We start from the raw sequence: 12,624 nt of genomic DNA on the forward strand, positions 1-12,624 counted from the left end.
CAGGATATACCCATATATTTAAAAATAACTTTCTTTTTCCTTTGGATGATTATCTACCCTTTCTTTAATGAGAGAAATTCGTGACTTCAGAGAGTTGGGAAGAGCTCAGAAATTTTAGTTATGGTTTGCCAGAGTACACTGAGTGCACAGAGGAATCTAACAGGAAAAGGAACTGAGAAGGTAGAACAGGCCTATATTATAGATGACTTTGAGAGTCAAAATAAGGTTTCGGATTTTACTTTCTAAATACTGAGTAGTTCATTGTTTTTGAAAAAGGAACATGACATAATGGTACCTTACAAGATGATCCATTCCTTCCAGACCAAAATATCATACACTGGTTTTTATACAAAGCATAACAGGATAGAGTTGTCTGCACTTATGAACTGACAGATTCTCTAAACATTATTCTTATTTTGATATTGGGAGTTACATATAGATATTGATAAAAATCTTGGTTTCTGAAGATATTTAGTATTTCATAAACACATTTTTCAGAGTTCTCTTCTACTAATAATTAATTCCTATCACTTCTCATAATAAAAAATACCTTTTCCACTATATAATTGTAGTTCAGATTTACTCTGGGCTTTGCTCTCATTTCTTTATTATTTTTTTCCAAAGCTAATTGAATTAGTATAGCTGTTAATCTAAAAACAGTTTTGTCCATTTTAACTGAACTATGGTTGTATTTAAAAGTCTTGTTGTATCTCAGTTGGGGTTATTTAACTTCTCAAATTCTTAAAATGGTTCATTATGTGTGAAAAAAAGATATAGTATATGACAATTTCATATGGTATATAAAAATAAGATTTAAAATTGAAATTATTATAATCAAGTTAAAATCTACATGGAAATTTTCTACTGAGTAGGGTGCAATTCAAGTTTAGCTCTCATTTTTTCATAGAAACTGAAGCTCTAAAGGTGAACGATTTTAATCCTTGCAATGCTTTATTAAATAAAATAAATCTTAGAGTTTAAGTAGCCTTGGTGGCTGAGAATCTTGCAGCTTTTCCAGATCAATATTCTGAATGTCTCCTTGCACCATTCTTTCTACACAATTCCCTAAATGTGATGAAGGAGTTCAAGTGAAAGTGTAATTGTCTCAGAATATAAAATACTCCTTCAGCCTTTTAGGGAAAAGACTCATTTTGTTTATTTTAATCTCATGTCACTTTTTCTAATATTAAAAAAGATTTGCAAGTGAGAAATTTTCATTGAAGATTTGAATGAATTAGGTTTAATTTATCAAGGCTTAATTATAAATTAAATATATTTAAATTAAATAAGACCATGGATCCAAGTAGGCTGTTTCTAATCATTGCAGTCAGTCCTTTCTTAAGTTTGAAAACTGAAATGTCCATGTATCAAACTGATTTTATGAATTTCTAAAAATAGCAATGTCTTTTATTTCCCAAGGAACCAATAATCATTCCTTAGTACCTCAGAGACAATATTCATTATTTTTTTAGTAAAAATCATATTTATCAAGGAATGCCAATGAAGTTTCCTGGGGTCAAATATACTAAATTGTGGGGTTCCTTTAAACGTACATACTTCATAATTACATGAGGTTTTTCTAAAAGATTTTGCTGTATAATCAGCTTAATATTTTTATAGGTTTGTAGATTAAGTAATCACATTTTTATGTAGTGTATGGTTCTCTTTTCTTCATTCAGGTTCTCTCTTTAGGAGCAGATGTTCTACCAGAATATAAGCTGCAGACGCCACGCATCAACAAGTTCACGATCTTGCACTACAGTCCTTTCAAGGCCGTCTGGGATTGGCTTATCCTCCTGCTGGTCATATACACTGCTATATTCACGCCCTATTCTGCAGCCTTTCTCCTCAACGATAGAGAAGAACAGAAAAGACGAGAATGTGGCTATGCCTGTAGCCCTTTGAATGTGGTAGACTTGATTGTGGATATTATGTTTATCATAGATATTCTAATCAACTTCAGAACAACATATGTAAATCAGAATGAAGAAGTGGTAAGTGATCCAGCCAAAATAGCAATACACTACTTCAAAGGCTGGTTCCTGATTGACATGGTTGCAGCAATTCCTTTTGACTTGCTGATTTTTGGATCGGGTTCTGATGAGGTAAGAGCTGCTTAAGAATCTTATTTTCTAAAAGGTTGAAAGTATAAAGTGAAGCTATTTTAACTACAAAATAAGTTATTGCTTTACAAATTTCTATATTTCACAGATAAAATTCATTTTCAACTGGAAATGCTATAAAATGAAATGAAACCTTTTTGCCACTGCAAATGATTAGCATTTTTTTTTCTATTTTTGCTAAGAAACATAAAGACTATCCTTTAAAAAACAAATTAAACTTTGAGACAAGTGTTTCATTCTGTGCTTAGTGACTTATTCATGTCCAACTCTTTGAGACCCCATGGACTATAGCCCACCAGACTACTCTGTCCATGGGGATTCTCCAGGCAAAAATACTGAAATGGGTTGCCATTTCCTCCTCCAGGGTATCTCCCCAACCCAGGGATTGAACCCAGATCTCTCAAATTGCAGGCAGGTTCTTTACCATCTGAGCTACCAGGGAAGACCATGGCATATTCCCAGGATGTATAATTTCTACATATCAACTTTATAGATATAAAACTATCTAAGATGAAAATGCGTCTTTCTTTCTTAACTCATAATTGTGGTTTGTGAGAGGAGGGACTTGTTTTATGTTCAAATTATGTGTAAGAGGAATCTCCTGAGATGTTTAATCCAGAACCCTTTCTCTTAAATACTATCTAGGTTTGAAAATACTTCTTGTGTCTCCAATATCTTATAAAGTTGGAAATTTAAAGGAAATTTGACAGTGGATGTGCATTTTCTGGGTTAAAAAGGCCATAATTTTAATCAGATTCTTCTCAAATGGTTCTTTGAACCAAAACAAATCACGTTCTCCTAAAATCTCCTCTATTTTATTGCCACTGCATGTGTTGTGCTGTGCTTAGTTGCTGAGTGAGTGAGTGAGTGAAAGTCGCTCAACCGTGTCCGACTCTTTGTGATTCTGTGGACTATACAATCCATGGAATTCTCCAGGCCAGAATACTGGAGTGGGTTGCCATTTCTTTCTCAAGGGGATCTTCCCAACCCAAAGATCGAACCCAGGTCTCCCACATTGCAGGCAGATTCTTTACTGTGCTTAGTTGCTAAGTTTTTGTAAATAAATTTCCTGGATTCTCTAATGGAAAGTTTTATAGAAACTTTGTGTGAAAGTAGGACTAAGGGATTAGACTGAGAAAGATAAGCTTGGTGTTTTGAACTTTTAAGATTCAGTTTTGGGAATGCCCTGGTGGTCCAGTGGTTAGGACTGCATGCTGTCACTGCAACCTGATGTCTCACCGCTGTGGTCCCGCGATCAATTCTTGGTAATGGTCAACTTAAAAAACATGCACAACCTAGATGTTGAGAGTTATGTTTTATGCAGTGGGAATTTTTAGGACTTCACATCATGCCCAAGAGACAGCATGTCAGGTAACCCTGAGAGAACTGCTCTGAGGAGGTGAGTGGAGGAGCCAGGTTATATAGTTTTGCCAAAAAGGGCAGGTAGCCTGAACATCAAAAGATTATTGTTAATTAAAGAAAACTAGATATTCCAAGTTAAGGAGTTTGTTGTTGTCACTCATCATGTGCAGCTCTTTGCATCCTCATGAACTGCAGCACTCGAGGCTTCCTTGTTGTTCACTATTTCCTGGCGTTTGGGCAAATTCATGTCTGTTGAGTCAGTGATGCTATCCAACCATCGCCTCCTCTTCTTGTTCTGTTGCCTTCTTCTCTTCCTGCTCTCAGTCTTTCCCAGGATTAGGCTCTTTTCAAATGAATCAGCTCTTCGCATCAAGTGGCCAAAGTATTGGAGCTGCAGTTAAGGAATTTAGCACTTTTCTATGTATAGGAAGATGTAAGAGTCTGGGCTCACTGAAATCATTCCTTTCATATGCATCAAAGCTGTCTGGAGCCAATCTTCTGTGTGTTTCACATCCTGAGTCCCTCAGGGCTTTCCTTAGGGATGGGCTGCAGCCTCATGGCTACTGATTACCATGGCACTCTTCTTTATTGATATGGGAGGAAATATTCCAGTTCTTAGTCAGGGAACTGAGATTCCACAAACCACAAAACATGGCCAAAAAGAAAATATACAAAAGAAACCAAAATTCAGGGTCCTTTTCCACTTAAGAGATTTTTTCCAATTGCTCAGCAGGTATAGAATCTGCCTGCAATGCAGAAACATAGGAGATGAGGGTTTGACTCCTGAAATCCCATGGACAGAGGAACTTGGTGGGTTACAATACAAAGGGTCAGTTCAGTTCAGTTCAGTCACTCAGTCGTGTCCGACTCTTTGAGACCTCATGAATTGCAGCACACCAGGCCTCCCTGTCCATCACCAACTCCCGGAGTTCATTCAGACTCACGTCCATCGAGTCAGTGATGCCATCCAGCCATCTCATCCTCTGTCAACCCCTTCTCCTCCTGCCCCCAGTCCCTCCCAGCATCAGAGTCTTTTCCAGTCAGTCAACTCTTCACATGAGGTGGCCAAAGTACTGGAGTTTCAGCTATACCATCATTCCTTCCAATGAACACCCAGGACTCATCTCCTTTAGAATAGACTGGTTGGATCTCCTTGCAGTCCAAGGGACTCGCAAGCGTCTTCTCCAACACCACAGTTCAAAAGCGTCAATTCTTCAGCACTCCGCTTTCTTCACAGTCCAACTCTCCCAATCCATACATGACCACTGGAAAAACCATAGCTTTGACTAGACGGACCTTTGTTGGCAAAGTAATGTCTCTGCTTTTCAATATGCTATCTAGGTTGGTCATAACTTTCTTTCCAAGGAGTAAGCGTCTTTTAATTTCATGGCTGCAATCACCATCTGCAGTGATTTTGGAGCCCCAAAAAATAAAGTCTGACACTGTTTCCACTGTTTCCCCATCTATTTGCCATGAAGTGATGGGACCAGATGCCATGATCTTCGTTTTCTGAATGTTGAGCTTTAAGCCAACTTTTTCACTCTCCTCTTTCACTTTCATCAAGAGGCTTTTTAGTTCCTCTTCACTTTCTGCCATAAGGGTGGTGTCATCTGCATATCTGAGGTTATTGATATTTCTCCCAGCAATCTTGATTCCAGCTTGTGCTTCTTCCAGCCCAGCGTTTCTCATGATGTACTCTGCATAGAAGTTAAATAAGCAGGGTGACAATATACAGCCTTGATGTACTCCTTTTCCTAATTGGAACCAGTCTGTTGTTCCATGTCCAGTTCTAACTATTGCTTCCTGACCTGGTATTCCCATCTCTTGAAGAATTTTCCAGTTTACTGTGATCTACACAGTCAAAAGCTTTGGCATAGCCAATAAAACAGAAATAGATGTTTTTCTGGAACTCTCTTGCTTTTTCCATGATCCAGTGGATGTTGGCAATTTGATCTCTGGTTCCTTGCCTTATCTAAAACCAGCTTGAACATCTGGAAGTTCACGGTTCGTGTATTACTGAAGCCTGGCTTGGAAAATTTTGAGCATTACTTTACTAGCGTGTGAGATGAGTACAATTGTGCGGTAGTTTGAGCATTCTTTGGCATTGCCTTTCTTTGGGATTGGAATGAAAACTGACCTTTGCCAGTCCTGTGGCCACTGCTGAGTTTTCCAAATTTGCTGGCATATTGAGTGCGGCACTTTCACAGCATCATCTTTCAGGATTTGAAATAGCTCAACTGGAATTCCATCACCTCCACTAGCTTTGTTCGTAGTGATGCTTTCTAAGGCCCACTTGACTTCACATTCCAGGATGTCTGGCTCTAGATGAGTGATCACACCATCGTGATTATCTTGGTCATGAAGTTGTTTTTTGTACAGTTCTTCTGTGTATTCTTGCCACCCCTTCTTAATATCCTCTGCTTCTGTTAGGTCCATACCATTTCTGTTCTTTATCGAGCCCATCTTTGCATGGAATGTTCCCTTGGTATCTCTCATTTTCTTGAAGAGATCTCTAGTCTTTCCCATTCTGTTCTTTTCCTCTATTTCTTTGCATTGATCGCTGAGGAAGGCTTTCTTCTCTCTCCTTGCTATTCTTTGGAACTCTGCATTCAAATGCTTATATCTTTCCTTTTCTCCTTTGCTTTTCACTTCTCTTCTTTTCACAGCTCTTTGTAAGGCTGCCCCAGACCACCATTTTGCTTTTTTTGCATTTCTTTTCCATGGGGATGGTCTTGATCCCTGTCTCCTGTACAGTGTCACAAACCTCCATCCATAGTTCATCAGGCACTCTATCTATCAGATCTAGTCCCTTAAATCTATTTCTCACTTATACTATATAATCATAAGGGATTTGATTTAGGTCATACCTGAATGGTCTAGTGGTTTCCCCTACTTTCTTCAATTTAAGTCTGAATTTGGCAATAATGAGTTCATGACCTGAGCCACAGTCAGCTCCTGGTCTTGTTTTTGCTGACTGTGTAGAGCTTCTCCATCTTTGGCTGCAAAGAATATAATCAATCTGATTTCAGTGTTGACCATCTGGTGATGTCCATGTGTAGAGTCTTCTCTTGTGTTGTTGAAAGGGGGTGTTTGTTATGACCAATGTGTTCTCTTGGCAAAACTCTATTGGCCTTTGCCCTGCTTCATTCCATATTCCAAGGCCAAATTTCCCTGTTACTCCAGGTGTTTCTTGACTTCCTACTTTTGCATTCCAGTCACCTATAATCTAAAGGACATCTTTTTTGGGTGTTAGTTCTACAAGGTCTTGTAGGTCTTCATAGAACCATTCAACTTCAGCTTCTTCAGTGTTACTAGTTGGGGCATAGACTTGGATTACTGTGATATTGAATGGTTTGCCATGGAAACAAACAGATCATTCTGTCGTTTTTGAGATTGCATCCAAGTACTGCATTTCAGACTCTTTTGTTGACCATGATGGCTACTCCATTTTTTCTAAGGGATTCCTGCCCACAGTAGTAGATATAATGGTCATCTGAGTTAAATTCAGGACTTCCCTGATGGCTCAGACCGTAAGCTTCTGTCTACAGTGCGGGAGAGCTGGGTTCAATCCCTGGGTTGGGAAGATCCCCTGCAGAAGGAAATGGCAATCCACTCCAGTACTATTGCCTGGAAAATCCCATGGACAGAGGAGCCTGATAGGCTACAGTCCATGGGGTCACAAAGAGTCAGACAGGACTGAGCGACTTCACTTTCACTTTCACTTGAGTTAAATTCACCCATTCCAGTCCATTTTAGTTCGCCTATTCCTAGAATGTTGATGTTCACTCTTGCCATCTCCTGTTTGACCACTTCCAATTTGCCTTGATTCATGGACCTAACATTCCAGATTGCTATGCAATATTGCTCTTTAAAGCATCTGACCTTGCTTCTATCACCAGTCATATCCACAACTGAGTTTTGTTTTTGCTTTGGCTCCATTCCTTCAATCTTTCTGGAGTTATTTCTCCACTGATCTCCAGTAGCATATTGGGCATCTACCGACCTGGGGAGTTCCTCTTTCAGTATCCTATCATTTTGCCTTTTCATATTGTTCGTGGGGTTCTCAAGGCAAGAATACTGAAGTAGTTTGCCATTCCCTTCTCCAGTGGACCACATTCTGTCAGACCTCTCCACCATGACCCGCCTGTCTTGGGTGGCCTCACACGGCATGGCTTAGTTTCACTGAGTTAGTCAAGGCTGTGGTACGTCTGATTAGATTGACTAGTTTTCTGTAATTATGGTTTCAGTGTGTCTGCCCTGTGATGCCCTCTCGCAACACCTACCATCTGACTTGGGTTTCTCTTACCTTGGATGTGGGGTATCTCTTCACGGCTGCTTCAGCAAAGTGAAGCTGCTGCTCCTTACATTGGACGAGGGGTATCTCTTTACAGCCACCCCTCCTGACCTTGAACGTGGAGTAGCTCCTCTTAGCCCTTCTGCACCCGCACACCCGCCTGGTCAGGTATGACTCAGCTTGGAACTTGAGCATGTTCCAAGTACATTAGGACCTCACTATCTTCTTTTTCCCAAGAGGAGATCAAATATCATAAACAAACACCCTCTGTAGATGGTTGCTTCTGACCTATTAGGGCTTGAGGGCAAGAGAATCCTCCTTAGCTATGGGGACAATAGGTTTAGAGGTAAATTGTCTCCCATAGAACATGCCCATCAAACTGGATGAATAAAGAGCAGGTTAGTTAAACAATATATTCTTCCTGGATTCTACAAAACTTAGACAAAGTCTCAAACTTGACTCTCCTCATCTATAAGGATGATAATATTACTTCCCTTAAGTTTTTTTTTTAATTTGAGACTCTAATGAAATATAATATATGTAAAACTCAGCAAACTACTCAAAATCAGCTGCTGTTAAACTAGTTGAAATTTTAATGTTAGATACTCCTAACTTTGTTTTTTAACTAAAGGGCAAGAAAGCAAAATACTTCTTTAACAGTATTTATCTTTATGAACCTCTTATTATGGGTAAATCCATGTTATTATACCAAATAAGTTCCTATTGATAAAGAGTAAAATCTCACTCTTTCAAATTTTAAAATATGTACACCAACATTAAATAAATTTCAGCTTAGTGAAATGAAAGAGTGGGAAACAAATAAATAGACAAACAAGATTGTTATGGGAAGTTAATTTACTAATGATATTTAATAAGTAGCAATCAAACAAGTGAATATTAGAATATGCTGATTATTCTAGGATAATTTCTAGATTGCAACATGATCAGTTTAGATTCAGTTACTATATTACTTGAAAATAAAGATTTCCTAAAATAAGTAATTCAGGTTATCACTGTTTCAGACAGAACTTCAAGTGAGCTGAAACAAGAGTAAATTTATGTGGTTCACATTAGTATAGGATGCAATAATCTTGGGGAAAAAAATGGTGTCTGGATAACCTTTCTCGTATAGTATCAGAGAGAAAGTGAAGTTTGCATCAAGAAAAGCAATGCCAGTTCCTTACTCTGTTACATGTTATTTCCAAGGTCCCCCCATGTCTCCAAACCTGCTCCTCACTCTTAAAATGTGATATGATATGGGAAGGATCCTGGCTTTGGAGTCAGACAGACTTGAGTTTAATTCACCTCTGTGCCACTTGCTTGCTATATTTAAGCATTTTAACTCATATATTTTAACTCATTTAAGACTTCATTTCTCTTCTGTTATATGATGAGAAGTAGATTCTTGTGATATCTAAACATAAAGCAGTGTATGTGAGAAGACTAGACCAGTACCAGGTACATAGTAATCGCTTGCCAAAGGTTACTTTTTTATCCTTCCCATCCCTTTGGATTAAATCCCTGTTATTTTAAGAAGTATTCCTTTTAAAACTTAAATGTTACCACATTAATCCATAAATACCTTAATTATCCACTTATTCGACAAAGATTTATCAGGTGTCTACTATCGTATAGTAGTCTTTAGATTAGCTAGTTGCAGTTAGGATTCCTGGAAAAATAGGAGACAGAAGGAAATCTTTTGAGGACAGTTTTCCAGCAGGCTACAGTCCATAAGATTGCAAAGAGTCCAGCACAACTGTGCACACACACAAGCAACTCAAAGTGTCTTGCAAAGCACAGGAGCTTGGGGTATGTGGTAGGGAGAAGTATGTGGGCATCAAAACTAGCAAGTGGGAGGGGTGGTCTGAAAGGAGCATAAAGAATCAACTATGAAGGATAACAAGACCAGTGATGGATTGGACTGCATGATACATTTACTCCTTATTATGCAAACTATATTTTATAACTATAATCAGCCCTTTCAAGATGTAATGATATTTCAGAATGAAATTTTCCCCAAAGGGTATAATATATCATATTGTTGTTCAGTTCAGTTCAGTTGCTCAGTCGTGTCCAACTCGTTGCAACCCCATGAATCGCAGCACGCCAGGCCTCCCTGTCCATCACCAACTCCCAGAGTTCACTCAGACTCACGTACATCGAGTCAGTGATGCCATCCAGCCATCTCATCCTCTGTTGTCCCCTTCTCCTCCTGCCCCCAATCCCTCCCAGCATCAGTCTTTTCCAATGAGTCAACTCTTCGTATGAGGTGGCCAAAGTACTGGAGTTTCAATCATGTCCAACTCTTTGAGATCCCATGGACTATAGCCCACCAGGCTCCTCTGTCCATGGGTCCCAGGTAAGAATACTGGAGTGGATTGCCATTCCCTTCTCTAGGTGACCTTCTTGAGTCAGGGATCAAATCCACATCGCCTGCATTATTGGCAGATACTTTACCATCTGAGCCACCAGGGAAAAAAGAAATACTTTCAAAGTAAAAGATTAATTTGGGAAGTTTCATCATATGAATATGAAGGAAAAAACTTCTTTGGATTTTGGTCCCCAAATTGAATGATAAGATCTAAAATCACTAAACTTGAGGTCATTCTGATGAGGGGTAATCTAGTTCAGTGTTTTTCAAACTGAGGGTTCATGGAGGTGCCTGAGGGTCTGAGAGGCCCTCAAGGATTGACAGCAAGACAGGCTGATAAGACTCAGAACCATCCACCTCCACTATAAAAAGAGTAACCCAATTTTATCTGCTTTTGCTTTACCGATTACAGTTTCAAGTAAATTTTAATAAGAATTGACTTAATTAATTTTTTCATCTCCAGGAGAGGGTACGGTAACTCCCTTCTCAAGTAGATTCTTTCATTCTATTAGCATTTACTGGGAACCGTGCTTTCTGTTGTAGTTGTTTAGTCTATAAGTTGTGTGTAACTCTACGACCCCATGGACTATAGCCCATGCAGCTCCTCTGTCCATGGGATTTCCCAGGCAAGAATACTGGAGTGGGTTGCCATTTCTGAGTTTATAGGAAAGAGTGAGAAATGACCCCCAGAGTATTATCTGATGGCAGCTCTAATATTACTATGTATAGGAGGACATGTGAGCATGAAGAGGAGGTTTTTGATTACCAGTGGGAGTTTTCCAGGTATAAGGGTCAGGCTAGTTAGAAGAGAAGCCCATTAGAGGCATAAAGGTATAAGGTGTTGGTTCCCAGCCCTATCAGAACCAACATAACAGATATTTTTAATGACCCTTTCTACTATTGTTAAATGAAAGTCATAGATAATATAGCCTTCTTACACACATAATTTCATAAATATATAATACCCATCTTTAATAAAAAAGGAAAAACAAAAGAAATGTTCATTACAAAATACCTAGCTGATTGTGTAAATGCTTCAGGCATGGCTGCATAAAAAGATACAGCAAAGTTATCAGATACTTGTTCTTGTTCAGTTGCCAGGCCGTGTCCAACTCTTCGTGACCCCATGGACTGCAGCATGCCAGGCTTTCCTGTCCCTCTCTATCTCCCAGAGTTTGCCTAAGTTCATGTCCATTGAATCCGTGATGCCTTCCACCCATCTCATTCTCTTTCACCATCTTCACCTTCTGTCTTCAATCTTTCCCAGCATCAGTGTCTTTTCCAATGAGTCACTTGTTTGCATCGGGTGCCAAAGTATTGGAGCTTCAGCAACAGTCCTTCCAAAGAGTATTCAGGGTTGGTTTCCTTTAAGATTCATTGGTTGGATCTCCTTGCTTCCCAAGGGACTCTCAAGAGTCTTCTCCAGCCCCACAGTTAGAAAGCGTCAGTTCTTTGGTGTTCTGCCTCTGTATTGTCCAGCTCTCACATGTCCGTACATGACTACAAGAAAGCCCATAGCCTTGACAATATGAACCTTTGTAAGCAACGTGATGTCTTTGCTTTTTAACACATGTCTAGATTTGTCATAGCTTTCCTACCAGGAAGCAGTGGTCTTCTAATTTCATGTTTGTACCTAGTGATAATGAGGAAGCCCATAATGAAACAATAAATTAAATATTAAACAAGATAATGTTAGTTCTTTAAATTTGCATTTTAATAAAGGATTTCATAGCTATGCATGTATATTGCATACACATATATACATGCATTTATATAAATAATAGAAAAGTTTATCTGCATATATTAATATTTATATACCTAAGAACAGTGATAACTACAAATGTTGACTGATATAGCTGTGCTCTGTGCCATGTATGTAATATACAAATAACACAAGATCTATTGCCACTGAAAATGAATAGTGGCAGTAATGGGGCTTCCCAGTGTCATTAATATCTTCCTAATGCTAATGCCATCCAGACATCAAGGAAAAGATTCTCTATTTCTTAATTTTTATATTATCAAACATCATGCCATCCATAGCAAATTACCTCAATATCATTGATGCAAATGATATTGATGCAAACAATATTACTCAGTTCAGTTCAGTCACACAGTCGTGTACGACTCTTTGCAGCCCCATGGACTGCAGCAGGCCAGGCTTCCCTGTCCATCACCAGTTCCTGGAGATTGCTCAAACACATGTCCATCCTGTCGGTGATGCCATCCAACCATTTCATCCTCTGTTGTTCCCTTCTCCTCCTCCTTCAATCTTTCCCAGCATCAGGGTCTTTTCAAATGAGTCAGTTCTTTGGTCTTTCCAATGAATATTCAGGGCTGATTTCCTTTAGGATGGACTGATTGGATCTCCTTGCTGTCCAAGGGACTCTCAAGAGTCTTATCCAACACCACAGTTCAAAAGCATGAATTCTTTGGCGCTCAGCTTTCTTTATAGTCCAACTTTCACATCCGTA

The 12,624-nt window shown here is 39.0% G+C and overlaps 1 protein-coding gene across 1 annotated transcript in view; it reads left to right on the plus strand.

The window, feature by feature from the left end:
* The window catches only part of KCNH7 (potassium voltage-gated channel subfamily H member 7), a 512,879-nt gene that overhangs the window by 435,873 nt on the left and 64,382 nt on the right, over positions 1-12,624 (plus strand). Inside the window, exon 7 of the mRNA XM_052662434.1 lies at positions 1,680-2,105. Coding sequence (XP_052518394.1) covers positions 1,680-2,105 — 426 coding nt within the window. The remainder of the gene's footprint in view (positions 1-1,679; positions 2,106-12,624) is intronic.

Source organism: Budorcas taxicolor, chromosome 2, assembly GCF_023091745.1.
Source record: "Budorcas taxicolor isolate Tak-1 chromosome 2, Takin1.1, whole genome shotgun sequence".
In the NCBI taxonomy this organism is placed as follows: domain Eukaryota; kingdom Metazoa; phylum Chordata; class Mammalia; order Artiodactyla; family Bovidae; genus Budorcas; species Budorcas taxicolor.